Source organism: Desmodus rotundus, chromosome 8, assembly GCF_022682495.2.
Source record: "Desmodus rotundus isolate HL8 chromosome 8, HLdesRot8A.1, whole genome shotgun sequence".
Classification (NCBI taxonomy): Eukaryota; Metazoa; Chordata; class Mammalia; order Chiroptera; family Phyllostomidae; genus Desmodus; species Desmodus rotundus.
Genome location: NC_071394.1, coordinates 109,585,213 through 109,604,787, shown reverse-complemented (window position 1 = coordinate 109,604,787; position 19,575 = coordinate 109,585,213). Strand labels below are relative to the sequence as shown.

At 46.9% G+C, this 19,575-nt stretch overlaps 1 protein-coding gene and 1 pseudogene across 3 annotated transcripts in view; one reads left to right on the top strand and one right to left on the bottom strand.

The window, feature by feature from the left end:
• Positions 1 to 3,189: 3,189 nt before the first annotated feature.
• The window catches only part of PLCL2 (phospholipase C like 2), a 158,761-nt gene continuing 142,375 nt past the window's right edge, over positions 3,190 to 19,575 (bottom strand). For all 3 annotated transcript variants that reach the window (XM_053929866.2, XM_053929865.2, XM_053929867.1), the window contains 2 exons: positions 19,059 to 19,168; positions 3,190 to 4,057 (listed from right to left, as the gene is read on the bottom strand). In XM_053929866.2, the coding sequence (XP_053785841.1) occupies positions 3,878 to 4,057; positions 19,059 to 19,168 (290 nt within the window). In that variant the 3' untranslated portion in view covers positions 3,190 to 3,877. The remainder of the gene's footprint in view (positions 4,058 to 19,058; positions 19,169 to 19,575) is intronic.
• On the top strand, positions 4,487 to 13,297 carry LOC139441110 (small ribosomal subunit protein uS5 pseudogene; annotated as a pseudogene).

Sequence of the window (19,575 nt, the reverse complement as noted above, 5' to 3'; positions counted from 1 at the left end):
CCACAAAGAGACCCAGTCAAACACAGCAAATAGAAAATTCTTCCAACTCGCGGCACCTGGGAGGTCTGCTCACAGCAAGCATCAGCCCGGACGTGAGACAACACTGACCACAGAGAGACAGCAGAGAGCTCTCCCCTTGGGCATGCTCGTTCACCACGTGGGTGCAGTGGAGCTGTGCCGTGGCTGTGCCAAGATTTGTTTATAGTTTTCCAAGCCCTCGGTGAAAGACTCAATGAATTCAACGTATTCCAATATAGCCCTGGTTGGGTGGCTTGGTTGGTTGGAGAGTCGTCCCATACACCCAAAATTCGCAGGTTCGGTTCCCGGTCAGGTTGCAGGTTTGAGCAACTGTCTGGGTGCATATGGGAGGCAACCTGTCCATGCTTCTCTCCTCTCTCTCTCTCTCTCCCCCCTCTCTCTAAAATCAATAAACATATCCTTGGGTGAGGGTAAAAAAATAAAGTATTCCAATATCAATCTACAAAATGCGACCACATGATGAAGACCGCAAGCCGGATGACCTCAGCTCCATGCAGGCGGAGGGTTTGCCCCCTAGGACCTATTCTAGAACGGGGGCCTGAGAGGACCCCTCCCCTGCCCTGGCTCCTGGGCCACACCACCCCAAAGCGGAGGAGGAAAGCGTTTGGGGTTTAGAGGCCTTCTTCTCCACGATTCAGAAGCCATAGTTGCTAACATCAGAAAATAGACCAACACCCGAACGAAATGGCGTAAGTGGCAGAGAGGGTCAATGTGACAAGCAGGTGCAAAGAGGAGGCGAAACTGTCCCTAGTGCAGGGAAGAAGCCTCAGCATTTACTCCCCGGCCAGGATGGCAACCCGATGCGGGGCTCCACTTGCATGTTGCCAGCGTGACTTTTCATTTCCCACTGAACTGACCAGCTGTCTGCTGCCGGCTGTGCCTTTCTGCCTGACTTTTCTTTTCCTGCATCCTTGGCAGAGCTTTAGCAGTGGTTTTCCTGTGCTTGCCATCAGGCATTTGCCCTAATAGGGGTGACGCACAGTGTGTGTGTACAGCGTGACTGATACACACACGGGGAAACCAACGGCATTATTTTGTATTTACAGTAAGTAACTGAAATGGGTGTTCCCCGCCTCCCCTCTTCCGTCTCAGAAACCTAGTGACCCCAGGAAGCCGCAGCGTGAGCCCACTGCCACCAAACTCAGGGACTCAGGAGCAGGTGTCTCACTTTTGTTTGATCAGCGGGGGTTATAATAAGGTCTCCACAGGTTCTATCCACAGTGGGCCAGTTAGTCCTTTGCAAGAGAAAACTGTTTACAAAGTTTTCTTTGGAAGAGGAAGCTGTTCACAACATTGGCCCTTGCCCATTTGACAGATCGCTGATGTGGATCATCATCTTAATGAAGGATGGGACACGGTGTAGACAAACTGGAGAAATACTGCGTTCTGCGTCTGTTTTTCCATCGCTCACCTTAGTCCTTTGAAGACATGGGTCAAAGAGGGTTGATTTTTTTAGCGAGGAAAAAGCAAAGCCAACTCTGGGCTGAGTCCAGTGCCAACACTATCCCCGAAGTGATTTTGTGACATCGGGCAAGGCATTTATCTTTCTGAAAAGGTGGCAGATAAAATGATGTCATGGACTCCAGTTCTAGTCACCGATTCTAAGCCTGGAGCCCCGACAACTACACGTGACTTGCTCTGAGTCATTCAAGTCCCGTGGGAGACAATGCTTGCCTTTACTGCATAAATTAGCATTTTCTCAATTTCATTATATTTTAAAAGTAATTTTTTATGATTTCTTGATTTTCACTTTAAATGGAATATTGCTACTTGCCAGTTAAGTTCAAGGATTGCTGACAATAATCTAAGTTACATGTTATTTTATTCCTCAAACTATAAAACCAGTTTAAATTCTTTGTTATTTTCCATTCTTTTTCTTTCCCTGTGTGGCGTTCATTTCAGAGCTAAGACAGCGACTGTCTGCCTGTTAGCTGGCGTGTGCAGGGAACCGTACCATTATTCAAATAACCGATAGGTTGTTCTATCTGGACGTAGGGAAGAAGAGTCTTTGGAGATGCATTCCTTAACGTATGCACGCTAGAATGCAAGTGACAAGAACTGCACAATGGAGTTGTTTTTTTAAGAGGATATTTCGGAGTCTGGGCAGAAATAAATGTCAGCCTGAGCATCTCCCTAACTCTTGAGGAGATAAGTTGAAGGTCCAAGCACACGTATCTGCCCACACAGCTGAATCACTGAAAAGAAAATGGACTAATCAAAAAGGGACTGGTGAACACCTTTAACTTGACCTTATCTGGGAAGCACTTTATCTGCCCTTCCATTCTAAATGAAAGCTTTGCTAGATAGAGTAATGTTGGATGTAGGTCCTTGCCTTTCATGACATGGAATACTTCTTTCCAGCCCCTTCTTGCCTGTAAGGTTTCTTTACAGAAATCAGCTGATAGTCTTATAAACTAGAACAGGAACAGAATCAGAGAAATGGACATCACATGGAGGGTTTTCAGTGGGGAGGGGGAGGGGAGGAGTAGCAGGGAAAAGGTACAGGGAAGAAGAAGCATGATTGGTAGGCATTAGATAGATGGGGAGAGGTCAAAATGGTATAGGAAACAGAGAACTCAAAGAACTTCTAAGTACAACCCATGGATGTGAACTAAGGGAGATGGATGTTGGGAGGTTGGGGGGTGCAGGGTGGAGGGGGGATAAAGGGAAAAAATTTGGGAAAACTGTAATAACACAATCAATAAAATATAATTTTAAAAAAAGGGGGCTGGTGAAGATTTAGGTATCTTTCACTCTTCCAAAATTTGAGAGCAATTTTAGTTTGGGAGAAACCCTAATTAGGCTGCAGTGTTTGGTATCTTTGCAAAAATCGCACAAAGTTAAAGACCTGGGTTAAAAACTCAGCCGGCCCTATGAAAGCTCCATCTTCTCCAGCCTCTGATTTACTGTTTGCGCTACTTCAAGGCACACTTCCCTGCGAACTGAGAAGCGGAAGGAGATGTCTCAGTGCACTTCACAGTCAGCCGCCCTTGTGCAAAGCTGTGAACACCTTGCTAAAACCAGGTGTCAGGCCAGACAAGCAACTTATTTTTGACAAAGCGGTTTACCAAGTCATTGGTTACCCTTAAGAGCAGAATATCTTGGAGTAAACATTTGAAAAATTACAATTTCATTAAATGCATGTACTGCTATTGGAGAAATATCATAAAACATCTTTTTAATGTGAACACTACTTCATACAATGAAAAACTATTTACAATGTGCTGCTTCCAAATTGGCTGCTTTTACATCATATATATTATACCCAGCACGTGTCTCCAGCCGGGGAGTTTCCGTCCAGTTGCACGTCTCCTTGTAGTCGATGGCTCTCCAAGGTCCCTGGGGGTTCAGGGGATCTGTCCACTTACATTCTCCTTAGTAATCATGGCTCAGCAGGCATGCCACCAAAATCATCTATAGCCCAGAGACTCTGGCAATAACACGTAAGTAAAATGCGCAGACTAGGTTTTGCTCCAATAAATACTAATTTGACAAGACAATCCATTTCCATCTTAAGGAAAAGTGTTTCCAGTTAGGAAAACATTTTTTTCTCGATGGAACTAGAGTGACTAGTCTGTTGTTCACACAAGAACTGAGGGATGATGTCTTTGTATACAAATATAGCATACTTTGGCCAAATATAATTTCTTGTTAAAGAGTTTATTTGCCTTCACACGCCGGATTGCTACATACATTCACAGTTTTAATAGATTGTAATTAGCTATTCCAGTTGTGCTTTAAGATCCCAAATATTATTTCCATTAGTGAGTGCAAAGTTCCATTTGACTGCCATTGGTCCTAGAGTCATCAACTCCAAAATGATTTCTAGGGAGTTCCCTCATTCTCCAGTTTCATCGTTTGCTTTCTCAGGTATGACCTCCAGGCTCCGGCGGGGCTTTTGAGCGTCGGCATTTTCTGTCCCTGGTTTATGCAGTCCGCACGAAACAGCAGCATAATGGATTTGTTTCAGGTTCTCCAAAGTCTCATTCTTAGCGTATTTTAAAAGATCCGCTTGTCCCTGGAACAAAGCATGCGATGAAACATGTTAGACACGGCATGACACTGTGACAGTTTGCAAACAGAGGTCTTCCGCTGGAACTGAAACACCTCCAAGAGGGCATGTGTATTTCCTATTGGCATGGCACCCGAATAGGTCAATTTTATTAATAAGTGAGTTTGCTTTCCCGGTTTTCAACACCTTACCCCAAGAGTGCGCTGCCTTTTCAGTCCTTTCCATGCATAGATCTGAGCAGAGAGGTGTGTGTGTGTGTGTGTGTGTGCGCGTGTGCACGCGTGTGTGTGCGCATCGTCCCCGTCTGCCCTGTCTAAAATTACCTCTTCCACTGATTATTCGGCCCATCTTGGTTTTTCATAAACTTTTTATTCTGAAATACACATAAACTCACAGAGGATGCAAATATAGTATAGAGAGGTCTTGTGTGCCCAAATGTACCCCGAGACTTACATCTTCTGTCTCCAGTACGACATCCAAACCAGGGGCGGACACAATGCCCGCGGACACCAATGTAATGCCTATGCACAGTTCTGCATCACTTCATCCCACGTGCGGGCTCACGTAACCACCACTGAACGCAACACACAGAGCTAATCCATCACCACAAAGATCCCCCGTGCTGTGCTCCACGGTCCCACCCATCCCCACCCCTCCACCATCTCTAGCCCTTGACAACCTCTAATCTGGGGGTGGGGAGCTAACTTCTGTATCTTAAGGTGCTTAGCAGCATCCCTGGCCTTCGCCCACTAGTGACCAGCAGCAACCACTCAGCTGAGACAACTGAACTGTCTGCAGACTTGTTGAACGTCCCCTGGGGAGTGAAACTGCCCATAGAACCAGTGGTTTCAAGGTTGTTGAGTAGAAGAGATGATGTGGGATAAATTGCTCCACTGTTACAAATTCCAACATTCTTTCTTTGTTTTTTTTTTTGTTCTATTTTGCCTTCCTATATTTAATCTGCTTCCCACCAACCAATAGTTCTACTAATACTGTTATCTTTCCTTCTTTCTTATTCTCTTTGCTCACTATTTTTTCCCCTTTTCTTAGGCTCTAAATTTATTCTATTACTCTATGATTCCACTGTAGTTTGACTTTTTCTTTGCCATACTTATATTCTTAGTACCATCCCTTCCTTCTCCCGTTCTGTTTTTTTATTTTTATTGTTTGAACTGGCTTCCAGTGTGCACCCCCATTAAAGTACTTCTGTACAACTTGGGGCCACCTGCGAGGGTGACAGGTAAGGATTGACACTGGCAGACAGCTGGACTATAATCGAATCTCAGTCACTAGTGAGACCAAAATGCAATGCAATTTAAGTCACCATGGGGTGGGAATCCACAGAATGGTTTGCTGTTTGCCATTTACTGTTCGTGATTTTCCTGCTTTGCAGAGAGACCTCTAATTAGTTACTATAAATAGATGTTCCATTACTTAGTTTAACTGAAGGAGATTCGTTTTTATTCAGTGGCACTAGTCATTGAACTCCTTTACTGAAATTTTATAAGTAGTAACATCTTTGTATATAAATATACCATATTATTCTGGGAAATAAATTCTTGTTAATGAGTTTATTTGTCTTCACATGCAGGGTTGCTACATATTTAGCATTAATAGATTGTAACTACATAATAGTTCATTTGTGCTTTAAAATTCCAAACACTGTTACTTTTAATTAATAAACTTGCATCTTCGAGTAGTAGTTCCAGGTTCGCAGCAAATCTGGGCAGAAAGCACAGAGTTCTTGTCATCCCGAGCATGCACAGGCACACCCCCCCGCTGCTGACGGCCTGCAGCCAATGCCACCTTCCACTGTCCTGTCCTTATCGCCTGAAGCCCGTGGCGAACATTAGGGTTCACTCTTGGGGTTGTGCATCCCACGGTTTTGGGCAAAGGTACCCACCATCCCCGTACCATTCAAAGCAGTTTCACTGCCCTAAAAATCCTCTGTGCTCCACCTACTCAACCCCCCCCTTCCCGCTCACCCCTGGCAACCACTGATCTTTTTACTGACTCAATAGTTTTGCCTTTTCCAGCGTGTCGTATAGTTGGATTTACAGTATGTAGCCTTTCCAGATTGGCTTCTTTCATAACATGCATTCAAGTTTCCTCCACGTGTTTTATGTCTCGGTGGCTCATTTCTGTTTAGTGCTGAGGAAGATTCTATGGTCTGGATGTACTACAGTTTATTTACCCATTCACCTGCTCAAGGGCATCTTGGTTACATCCAAGTTATGGCAATTATGAATGAAGCTGCTATAAAAATCCATGTGCAGATTTTTTTTGTGTGTGTGGACGTAAGTTTTCAATTTATGTTGGTAGATATCAAAAGAACAGTGGCTGGTGTATCATATGGTAAAAGTATGTTCAGTTTTGTAAGAAACTGCCAAACTGCCTTCCAAAGTGGCTGCACCCTCTTGCGTCCCCGCCAGTGGGGAGTGAGAGTTCCTGCTGCTCCACATTCTCACCAGCGTTTGGCGGTGCCAGTGTTTTAGATTTTGGTCATTCCAATAGGTGCATAGCGGTATCTCACTTCTGTGTTAATCTGCAATTCTCTAATGACATATGATGTTGACCATCCTTTCCTGTACTCACTTCGACATCAGCGTATCATCTTTGGTGAGGTATCTGTTCAGGTATTTTGACTGTTTTAAAATTAGGTTGTTCATTTTCTTATTGTTGCATGTATCTGATATGTATCTTGCTGATATTTTCCCCAAGTCTGTAGCTTGTCTTCTTACTCTCTTAACTTGCCTTTTCAGAGGGAAAGGTTTTTCATTTTAATGAAGTCCAGCTTACGAATTTTTCATGCGTGAATCATGCATGTCTTGGTGTTGTATCTGAAAACTCCCTGCCGTCCCCAAGGTCATCTTAGTTTTATCCTACGCTTTCTTCTAGGAGTTTTAGAGTTTTGCACTTTACATTTGGGTCTATGATCTGTTTTGAGTTAATTTTTGTGAAGGGTGGAAGGTCTGTGTCTAGATTCATTTGGATGAATCTAGATGTCCATTGTTCCAGCTCCATTTGTTGAAAAGACTCTCTTTGCCCATTGTATTGTCTTTGCTTCTTTGCCAATGACCAGCTGACTACATACATGTGCGGGCCTATTTCTAGGCTCTATTCTGTTCCATTGAAGTAACCATCTATCCCCTCACCAACAACACACTGTCCTGACTACTATAGCTTTTCTGGAAATCTTCAAGTGTCAGTCCTCTGATTTGTTCTTCTCCTTCAATACTGTGTTGGCGATTCTGGGTTTTCTGCCTCTCCATATAAACTCTGGAATCCGTTTGTTAATATCCACAAAATTACTTGCTGGGATCTTGACTGAGATCGCATCGAGTCTATATATCACGTTGGAAAGAAATGACATCTTGAAAATATTGAGTCTTCTTATCCGTAAACCTAAAATGTTGCTCCATTTATTCATTTCTTCTTTGATGTATTTCATCCAAGTTGTGTAGTTTTGCTTATATAGATCCTCATATAGACCATACATATTTTGTTAGATTCACACCTAAGTATTTCTTTTTGGGAGAGTGCTAATATAAATGGTATCGTGTATTTAATATCAATTTTTTCTTGTTCTTTCCTGCTACTGTATCTAGGAGAGTCACTGACTTGTATACATTAACCTTGCATCCTGCAGCCTTGCTGTAATAGCCTATTAATTCCGGGAGGGTGGGGAGTTGGTAATCTTTTTTAGAATTTCTACATAGGGGATTTTTTTTTGGTCAAATTGTTTTTGGAATTTCTACATAAATTGATCATGTCAACTGTGAACAAAAAGTTTTATTTCTCCTTTACCAATCAGTATACCGTTTTTCCCTTTTCTTGCTGCATTAGGGAGGACTTCTAGCAGGGGTGCCGGGAGACACCTTACCCTCATTCCAGATCTTAGTAGGAAAGCTGTGAGTTTCTCACCATTAAGTATGATGTTAGTAATAGGTTTATTCATAGATGTTCTTTATCAAGGTGAGGAAGTTCTGTATTCCCACTTTATGGAGAGTTTTTTCCTGAGTAAGTGTTGGATTTTGTCATTGAGATGATAATGACTATTTTTTTTTTAGCCTGTTGATGTGATGGATTGTACTAACAGATTTTTGATTTTGAACCAACCTTTCATACGTGGTATACAACTCACTTGACCATGGTGCATAATTTTTTTTATACATTGTTAGGTTCTATTGCTCAATGTTTTCTTGAGGATTTTTGCATGTATGTTCACGAGTGATATTGGTGAACAGTTCTCTTTGCTTATAATGTCTTTGTCTGGTCTTGGCATTAGGGTAATGCTGGCCACATAGAGTGAATTAGGAAGTACTCCCTCTGCTTCAATTTTCTGGAAGAGACTATAGAGAATTGGTATAATTTCTCCCTTGAATGTTCAGTAGAATTCACCAGGGAATCCATTGAGCTGGTGCTTTCTGTTCTTAAAAGTTATTAAATATTGATTCTTTAATAGAGATAGGCCTATCCGGAGTGTCTGTCTCTTCTTGCGTGAGCTCTGGCAGATCGTGCCTTCAGGGCAATGGTCCACTTCTGTGAGGTTATCAAAATAGTGGACGCGGAGCTGTTCGTAGTATTCTGTAGTCATCCTTTTAAAGCCCATCGGACCTGTAGGGACGTCCTTTCTCTCACTTGTGATCTTAGTAATTCGCGTCTGCTCTCTTTTCCCCCCTAGTTAGCCCAACTAGAGGGTTATTGATGTTATTGATATTTTCAAAGAACCGACTTCTGATTTGTTGATTTTCTCTATTAATTTCTTGTCTTCAGTTCCATTGATTTCTGCACTAATATTGTTATTAGTAACAATTAGTGGCTCTCTGATCAAAATGCCTACTTGGCCTGTCCTCCTGGACTTAACATGCCCCAAACTGAGTTCCTGACACCCTCCCCCTCCCCCTGTAACCAGCGCTTCCTAGGTTAAGACAACTCTGTTCTTGCAGTGACTCAGACCAGAGACCTGGGCATCATTTTCGCCGTCTCTCATTTTTTCGCACCCCTCTTTCTGCCTGTCAGCACCTCCTGTTGGCTCCACCCTACAGACTCATAGACACAGAGAACAGACTGATGGTTGCCTGAGGGTAGGGGGTCAGGGAGCTGGGTGAAAAAGGTGAAGGGAATCGGAAGTACCAATCGGTAGTTACAAAATACTCATGAGGATGTAAAGAACAGTATAGGGAATACAGTCAATAATGTTGCAATAACTAGGTATGGGGCCAGGTGGGTACTGGAAATACTAGGGGGAACACTTAATAAAATCTAACCCCTATGCTGTACACCTGAAACTAACACAAAATACTTCTGAATGTAAACTGTAACTGAAAAATGAAATTAAAAATAACACACACACACACACACACACGTTCTCACCAGCTCCTACCACCCTCATCGCCACCCCTGCAGCCTGAACCACATCCCCTTTCTCTGGATTTGTGACAACAGCCTTCCAGCTGGCCGTCCTGCTTCTCCCTTCTCAACAGGCCAGCCAAACAGATCCAATCAAAACGCAGCGAGAACACGCCTCCCCCTCTGTGGCTCCCCAGGTAACCCAGGGAGAGCCCGAGTCCTTCCCCACAGCCCTCTAGGACCTGCCCCCACGCTGTCCTTAGCCCCTCCATCACCCCGCCTCGTCACTCAGCCTCTGTCACACCAGGCTCTGGAATGTTCCCCAGCACAGCAGGTCCTCTCGGCCCAGCCTCGGTCTGTGCCCTCCCGTTCCCTGAGTGAGGAGGGCTCCTCTCCAGAAATGCACAACAGCTCGCTCACTCTCCTCCTGCAGGTCTTGACTCGGAAGCGCCCTTTTTGGGGCCAACCTTTCTAAAATTACAACCCCCACCTCCTGCTCAGAGCTCTCCTTAGCCTTTCCCTGCCTTGCTTTCTCCAGGACACGTATTATCAGACATACTCTCCCGCCTCATTTATTGTCTCTTCCTCTCATCACGTGTGAACTCCATGGGGGTGGGGACTCGAGGTCCTTAGGTCACTGATAAACCCTCCGACGTGGGCTCAGGAAGCATGTTGAAGGAACACAATGAAGGCATAAGTCTCTTTAATTTCCACGGATCCCTCCCAAACAACGTGTTTTCCCTTTCTCTGCATTTATATGTATTACAAATAGGTATTTTAGTGTATTTTTACATAAATGAAATCAAACAAAATATCCTATTCTTCAGTCTCCTTTTTGTTCACCAAAACCCATGTTTTGGCAATCTTTCCGTGTCAGCATATATAGACCTACCACTGGATGACAGGGTATTTAAAAATAAAATCCCCAGATGGTGTAGGATAATTAACATGGTAATAGGACAGTTCTTCATCTGGTTGAATGTCATGTTTTCCAAGTTCAGACAACTCACGATGGCATCCTGAACAGACCAGGCCTTTGGCCATTATCCAAATGAGACACCAGGTATCTCTGTGGGTGCTAGGTGCGGGCCTGCGGAGCTGCCGAACTTGACCCTCATCCCTCATTTCATTCTATGCATCTAAAAACACGTCTGGCATGCCTTGGAATCATGGTGTCTAGAGTGAGTAGAAAACAATTCCGACAGAGGCGATGGAGTTCGCTGTAGCACTGTTCACAGCACCCGCTTCGAAAGAGCACAGGCTATTTAAGACGCTGCTGCCCACCGACACAGGGTGTCTGGCTTTGAAGACGCCTACAGAACGGGCTTTGCAGTGTGTTTAGTTGAGAAGCTCAAACCCCAGTTGGTTTCACACATTCTGTGCTGAGTTTCATAACTTATTCTATTTGGTTTTCATCTTGAAAGATTTATAACAACCTTAGGTCAAAATATTTAAGATTCTTAGTTAGACTCAGAAAATGATCTCTGCAAGATACAGCCAAGAGCTGGGGCATCCCAGCAGCTGTTGCTGAGGGTCTGGTGTGACCCTGCTCCTTCTGTCTGTGCCTGTGGCTCTCCTGGGACCGGGTCAGGGGCTGGAGCAGCCAGGAACGAAGGCTGGCGGACGCCAGGGGCCAGAGCAAGGGCACCGGCCCGACCATGTTCGACACTGGGCGATCAACAAACTTTCTGTCTGACCACAAAAGATGCCCCAGTTTTTAACACATTGAAAATGTTTCAAGGCACATCTGTTAGTACTGCGCACAGCTTTTGAATCCAAGATTAATGATCACACTTCACTGCTTTCATTCAAACCTAGAGCTAAAACAATAGGGATTATATAGGTCAGCTAATTTTTTTCAAAGCTTTTTTGTCACACTATTTATACAGAAAAATGGACTTGCCCTAATTCTGAGGTGAGTGACCGAGTGTGGCCACAAAGACTCCCCAGCCTCTGCCGCCAGCCCGTGCCAGGGCCGCGTGGCTGAGAGCTAGAGAGAACAAAGACTCCCCCTGCCCTTCCCTGGGGGCCGGCAGCCACTCTGCTCCCAAATTACATGCCGTGGGAGGGAAGAGATAGGAGACACGCAGACCATTTTCGTTGTCTGAAGGAGGCACAAAAGTCATTGAATACTTTTTTTAAAAAATTACAAATAGGAATGTAAGTTATCAGTGTTTGGTGTGACCTCAGCACACCTGGAGTCCATAGTGAGTTTTGGGTATTTCTGGGGCCAAAGGCCCCAACACGAGCAGGTGCACCTGGATGGTGCAGACGAGGCTGCCGCCTTTGGGCTTCTTTACCTGCTCAGGCACACAGAGAGGACCACAGCAGATTTTATGTGCCGTCACGGACGCCTTCTGCTCCCCAAGAGATGCGGCTGACTCCGGGACAAAGAAAGAAGGCAGGCACCTGGGGAGCACCCAGGCCCGGCAGGACGGTGGCCTGCCACCGGGAGTGGACCCCCACATGCCGGGCCCTCACTCAGCAATTTGGTACGGATGTGTCTGTATCGTTCCTGTTGCCCGGCAAGTTTCCAAGAGGCCTTAGGTCCCCTCAGCGTCACTCCAGGTAAGGGCACCGGACACAAGTGTGGGGCCCCTCTGCCGTGTCTCACTTCTGCACCTTCTGCCAGCAGAGCCAGAGAACCAAACCCGCACGGCCCGGTGCAGTCCCCTTTACCCAGACAATTGGTGGCAGGTGGCAGCAAACACAGGGCCTGTAGTAACCCTTGTGTGGTTAGTCACTGACTGGGGTGACGTGAGACACGTAAAAAGTGAATGCGTTTCGAGCCAGTATTTTATAAGTAAACAGAACCACAGGCCAAATGCACAAACCTCTTTTAAGAGTGCTACGGAAACTGTTTAATATGTTGTATTTCTTACAACTACAATCCGCATTGGCACAGAAGGGCTGAGAGTGTAACTACAGTCCTAAGTTTGAAACCGCAGAACCTCCTCTTTCTTTCCCAGGAAACACCAAATGGCGATGATGCCGGTGCTGCGGAAGGGCCGGGAGCCCCTGGGGGGCCCTGGAATGGGAGGCCGCGGCAGCTTCCAAAGAGGATTTGGCAGCGGTATCCACGGCCGAGATCGAGGCCGGGGTCCGGGTGGAGGCTGTGGAGCTCGCAGGGGCAAGGCCGAGGATAAGGAGTGGATGCCCGTCACCAGGTTGGGCCGCCTGGTCAAGGACATGAAAATCAAGTCTCTGGAGGAGATCTACCTCTTTTCTCTGCCCATCAAGGAATCTGAGATCACTGACTTTTTCTTGGGGGCATCCCTCAAGGACGAGGGTTTGAAGATTATGCCTGTGCAAAAGCAGACATGTGCAGGCCAGAGGGCCCGGTTCAAGGCATTTGTCACCACTGGGGACTACAATGGACGTGTTGGCTGGATGTTAAGTGCTCAAAGGAAGTAGCCACTGCCATCCATGGGGCCGTCATCTTGGCCAAGCTCTCTATGGACACTGTGCAGCGAGGCTACTGGGGGAACAAGATCGGCAAGCCCCACACCATCCCTTGGAAGGTGACCGGGCGCTGTGGCTCTGTGCTGGTGACCTCATCCCCGCCCCCAGGGGCACTGGCATCGTCTCGGCCCCTGTGCCCAAAAAGCCGCTGCTGATGGCTGGTATCGAGGACTGCTACGCCTCAGCCAGGGGCTGCACTGCTGCCCTGGGCAACTTCGCCAAGGCCACCTTTGCTGCCCTCTCTAAGACCTACAGCTGTCTCGCCCCCGACCTCTGGAAAGGGACTGTGCTCACCGAGTGTCCCTGTCAGGAACTCACCGACCATCTTGTAAAGACCGCTGCCCCCCCCCCCCCAGAGTTTCTGTGCAGAGCACCGGGGCTCCAGCTGTGGCCACCACACAATTTTTGTACAAGGAAAAGAAAGTGAATTAAGCCTGTTTAAAAAAAAGAAAGAAAGAAACCATAGAACCTACATTATGCCCAAAATTAGATATGTGGGAATGTATACCAGCAAAGCCTTCTGGAAAGAACAGTTACCATTTATTGAGTGACTACTGTATGCCAGGCACTGTACTAAGCCCTTTACAAAGATTATCTCATGAGAGTGTCTCAATTCTGCGGGAGAGTACAATTACTATCCGCACTCAGAGATGGGCAAACCGCCCTGGACCGGGGGCTCGGCTAGTTGAAGCGTCATCCGTACACAAAAGGCCGTGGGCTCAACCCCTAGTCAGGACCTACACCTAGGTTTGCAGGTTCCGGGCACGTACTGGAAGCAATCAACCAACGTTTCTCTCTCACACAGATTCTCTCTCTCCCTCTTCCTCTCTCTCTCAATCAATAAACATATCCTTGGGTTAGGATTTAAAAAAATTAAAGATGAGGAAACTGAGTTTAGAGAGATAAAGGGCCTCGCCCAAGGCAGAATCTACCCAGCAAATCACGCTTACATACAGGTTTCTCTCTGTGTGTTTTCGTTTCTTACATGTGACACGTGAAAGTAAGTGAAGTGGAACGTCCGCCACACTTCTCATGTACTCAGCGCATTACCAACTGCGCAGACACTTTGCTCTTCCTGTAGTTAACACGGGAACAGAAACATAGACTTCCAGTTCGTACGTGTGGAGTGAGGACTGAGTGAACCAGGGAACGAATGGGCTGGGGGGGGGCTTGGCACTGCTTCCAAATGGCTGTCACCACGCTCTGACGCCAGTTCCCGGGGAGAGGCCCAGTGTGGCCGGCACGCTCCCAACTTGGCCAGGCCTTCCTCCCACTGAAGTCTCAGTGAACCTTGCACTTGACAAAGATCCCCCGTCATCAGCTGGAGCAACAGGGGACGATGGCACATGCTTTTCTCTAGGAGGTTAGATTTGCTTTCAAGGGCTCATTATTCTTCCTGTCCCATTGGCTCCCCTCATGTTCACTCACATGTTTGAAGGGAGAGAAATGGGGGCTGCGAATGAACACGCCTCCCTGAACGCTTACAAAGTACTGCGGTCCCTCTCCCTGCCCTCCACCCCAAAGGGCTCAGGGGCGCTGACGAGGTGCACATGGGGTTTGAGTGTGGAGAAGAGCCCTGGGAACACGGCTCCTTCCCCTCACTCTTCTCTTGGCCCTGAGACACACTCGATTGTGTGATGAGCTGTCTCGGTTAAGGAAGGCCAGTGGGCCGTTGGAGACGACCCTCACGTCTCACTCTCCACCCATCCTCCTTTTCCATTTTTATGTTTTGCCAGTATTTGTGCTATTTCATCACATTTAGTTCTTCCCCAATTTAACAATGCTTGTGCTCAAAGGTTTGTACAAAATTTAATAAACATTCTAAATATAAGGTTCAATTTAATTAAATTGAGAGTGAATGCTTGTCTCCTCAGAAACAATTTTACGTTTCACTCAGGAAAGACTGGGGGCGGGGGGGGGTGGGGGGGGGACAGGTGCAGCACCATGGAGGAGGTGGTCCCCGAGCTGGACCAACTTCCACACGTGGCTCCATGGCTCCAACCAATGATGCCTATGGGGCCTCCTGGGGTTCAGGGATGTGGTTTCTGTCCTACAAAGCCTCCTAAGTTCCCATAGTGACTGCATCTCCTGTGACAGGCTGGGCCATAGGAAGGGCTAATTTTCACGCTGGCCGTGAGCACCACCCCTGCTGTGGGGGAAGGGCCTCTCCTGGCCCAGAGGTGGTTGCTCTGAGGCAGAAGTGGGGTGTGGGTTTCAGGAGCAGCCACCAGAGACCTCACAGAGTGGAAGTGAGCCACGACCCAAGCACAGAGGGTAGGAGGTCAAGAATGGGTTCCAGGCAGATAGACCAGGGCCAGAGAGGAGGCAGGGTGTGCGGGGATGCTGAGATGAGCAGAGCTGGACCGTGAACGCTCCGCAGACACTTGTGAAACCAGTGCACACCGAAGCACTTCCTTCGCCCTTTTGATCTGTTCAGCACACCTCTGCATAATCAAATGCTAGTGGAGGGACTGCAAACCCCACACTAGTGGGGTCCAGCTGCGTGAGGTGTCACTGTGCTTTCAACGCATCAGGAAGTGCGGCCTGACGACAGACACTGCCGTGGTTTGGCTGTCTGAGCCATCTGGGGGGTTCTCGCACGCCAACGAGAGAAATGGCTTTCAGTCAATCACATAGTTTTTCAGAAAAACAGGCAACATAACACGGGACCTGTAATAAATAGTGTAACTAAAGGATATTAGCATGAGTAAAGTAAATAATTTACACAGAGATCACGGAAGTAATTTTCAGAAAGGAAACAAATGTTAGCTTCAGGTCGTTGAGGTAAGCCCTGCGCCTCAAGCAAAAACAGACGCAATCAAGATTAATGTCTTACCAGGTGCAAAATGTGCCTGGTTTAATTATTTATTTTTGGCCCAAGTCTTACGTTCCTAAAGAGAACAAGCCTCTAATTACGTTCAGGGTTTAGTTTCTAGTCTTCTTCCGAGGGTGGAATGGCTCAGGGTGGGGAGAGGTGGCCCAGCAGCAATTCACCTGGAAAACATCATGGGTTGTGACAGCCTCATTTCAGTCCGCGACCCAAGCGCTATACAGTGCAACATGATGTGGGCCTGTACCAACAGTAAGATAATTTTCAGACCGTGAGCAAAATCACACCGACGAGTCTCCCTCTGGGCTGCTGAGCCCAGGCTGCACCTAAAGTGTGCAGATAATTCTGGTTGCCCTGTTCTATAAAGAACACTGACACACCAGAGCCTGCAGAAGGCCCCGGGGCGGAGGGCAGGGGACCAGAAGCCATCTCACGCTATAGCATCTAGGGAAGGGCGCGAGCACCTCTGAGCTGAGCTGGGGGGCTAAGAGAAGGTGGGTCAGCTCCCAGACGTGTGTAGGGGTGATGGAGAAGAGGGGACAGAGTGCCTCTTGCTGCCAGAGGGCACGGCTGGACCCAGTGGGTAGAGGCGAAGTCACAGAGTCACGGCATGAATCTACTATGAGATTCCGTGGCCTCTGAAATAGTAGTAAATATAAATAGGAGAATCACCACCTGTATAATGAATATTTTAGCAAATGGAAAATAAAGGGAGAGGAAACATCTCAATTAAGCTGGTGGGTTGAAAATGGATTCTAGAGTGTACCTCCCACATTCCTAATGAAAGGAGCAAGAGGAGTACAATTAGCAAAAACAAAAACAAATATAAAACCACCAACAGCAACCAAACAAAGAAAAGGATATAACATAATTTAACAAACTTCTAAAACTCAGAATTCACACTGGCAGTGCACAAACATCCCAAAAAGTCTAACAGCCCACCAAGCCGGAGGGAAGCAAAGTGGCTGAGCATCCTGTTTTCACTGCCTTTGGATGGAGTGGAAGGCGTGATGGGACAGAGGGTGGGACGAGTCTCAAAAGCATTACGTTTCCTGGAAGAAGCCAGGCACAGAAACTCTGCACTCCATGATTCCACCTGGAACAGGTGAAATGACAGAGAGGAGGTTGGTAAGGTGAGTCACTTACTACAAGGGGCACCTGCGACCTTTGGGGGAGGGGTGACAGAAAGCTCTATTATCACCGCTGTGGGGTGGCGTGCTTACGTACATTCGTAAAAATTCACCAAATCGTGTAGTCATAATTGGTGAATTTATTTTATATAAATTCAACAAAGTTGACAAAAAAAAAAAAAGAGAGAGAGAGACAGAGAACAATGTCTAATGAGAGTAAGGGCTGGAGGGCTGGCTTCCGAATGAAAGAAGCCGTCAGCTTCTCCCCATTAGGAGGCAGAAACCCTAGGCCAGGACCCCATACACGGGGAAGCTGGGTCCGAGCGCTCAAACCGAGGCTGTCCATGGTCCCACCTGAGATTTCTCTCTTCTCTCTGCCACCCCTCAGGCCGCAGAGAAGCGTGGGTGACTGCTTGATCTTGGGGTGACAGTGCACTAATTGAGATATTGACCTTACACCAAACAACACGGGCATTAGTCTCGGGACAAATGGGCATATTGAAACCTGGACAACACAACAAATAATGACATATGACTAACTCCCTTCCACGTGGATTTCAGAGCACTAATACTCTCATCGTTCACAGCAGAAGCTCAACCAGCAGAGCTTATCACTGAAATGCGCAGCCTTAAAAAACCCAACAAGATGATTCCTATTAACACTTTTCATCACTTTTCCTTAACCTCAGAGGGAGTTAGAGGAAATGAATACCTCTTACGGCAGAAGTTGTTCAGCAATTCATTTAGCTTCTTTATGGTTTACGTTTCTTCTGTTATATTAAGTAAAGTAAAACTTAGTACTTTCTTGAAAAGCTAAAAAGAGCAATTATGATAGGACTCTACTGACATATTTATAATATCCTGGAGCTTACGAGATGCATCATTATTTACATAACGCTAAAAAAGAAAGATCACCGCCAATTTAGCGAGGATACATGCAGAGATGCCATGGACTACAGACACATACCAACTCCAAAGACGTCAAAAATATGAAAACAAACTGACTCAGAGTCAATAAAATGCATCCCAGTAAGCCTCCCATCCATCCATCTGTCTGTCTATCCATCCATCCATCCATCCATCCACACGCACAATAAAAATTCTCCTGGTGTAAGGCCACTTCCACTTAATGGTAGCTATTTCTCAAAGGGAGGACCCGAGATCATTTTGAAACTTTCATCTTTCCTACATTAAAAAAATTTCATTATAATGAAGATACGTTTGTGGAAACAAATACTGATTTTTAGTCAAAGAAAAAAATGACTGGATGTAAACAGGCCAAGATGTCACTAGCGGGTCCTTCTGGGTGTGGTGGTCACGGATGATGCTTCTTCTCTGCTCATCTCTGTATTTTAAAGCAATTCTTAAAATTGAAAAACTAAGCAAAGCAAGTAAAGATTCATAAAAACTGGGATGGCCATCTTTGGATGAAAGGGGCTGAGGGCAGGGTGCCCCCCGCCCAGGGTGACCAGCTGCCCCGTGTCCCCAGGCCTGTTCCAGATTTCACACTGAAAGTCCTGTGTCCCTGGATGACTGGTCACCCTGCCCCGTGGGCTGTTCCAACAGGAGGGTGACGCATAGGAAAGATAGTTTTGACTGGATTCTAGAGAGTTAATACTTGATTTTTTTAGGATGCCTCAGAATCCCCAGAGGAAGCTGTTAAACAAGAACATTCCTGTGTCTTACCGCCCCCTCCTAGGCCCCGAGATTCAGATCCAGGACCAGGTGGTCTCAGTGGGAGCTCAGGGGGCTGCCCGTGTAAGTGCCCCAGGTCATTCCTACCCCTGGCCTCACAGCTCCCTCACCTTCCTGTCCCCCTCCTCCGCTCCCCACACCCAGCGCCCTCTGTGGGCACTGCTGCCAACTGCACAGCACGCGCAGCAGCCCAGGAGGGCTGCCCCCTCTGCGCACTCCCCTCAAAGAACAGGCAACGGCAGGAGCTCCTGCCAGGAAAGGTTAGCAGTTCAACTTGGACACAGCTCACGTCTGAGTCCGGGAACACGGATTCTTCTCAAGAAAGTTTAAGCCTGTGGAGCACACTGGAAGGGAAGAAGCCCTTTCTATTGTACAGAAATGACACGCAGGCCCGGAGGGCACCGGGCACTGGATTTCTCTGAGCAGGTGCAGCCTGCGGTGGCTGGTACCTACAGCACAGACCATGCGATACTGATAGAAAGAAACATGCTGAAAAAGCCTGCAAAGTCACGGGCACCAGAAACGACTCGCTGGATACCTTGAGGATGGTGATGTTCCAGGTGAAGCTCTCCACAGCTTTCTGCAGCTTGCGCTCCTTCAGGCCTTCCTTGGTGCCGATACTGTGCAGGTGCTCGTGGAACTCCATGGCTGAAAGAGACGAAAGACAGAGGAGGTTACTTCTCCACCAGCTCTGTGGTGGCGGGCCAGCAGTATTTCTGTTTCCAGGTACTGCTAACCGATTCCATCCTCTGACGGAATTTTGTGAACGTGCCGATTTAAGATTGCAGTAATGGGGGAAACACTGGGAATTCCGGTGTCCATGAGGCAGAAGGCGTGGGAGAGTCAGCGGCCGTTCCTCATGGTTTTGAAGGGCGAACGGGGCACACAGGATTGTTCTCATTCTCGTTTCAAAGGTGAGAAATCTGGGGCTGCACAAGGCTCAGAGCTCGATGGCTGTGGAGGGAGCAGGAGGAAGGGCTGGGACTAGAACCCAGGTCTTGGGAACCTCAGAAGGCAGACTGCAGCTCTGCTGAGGACACAGTGTTGGCAGTTAG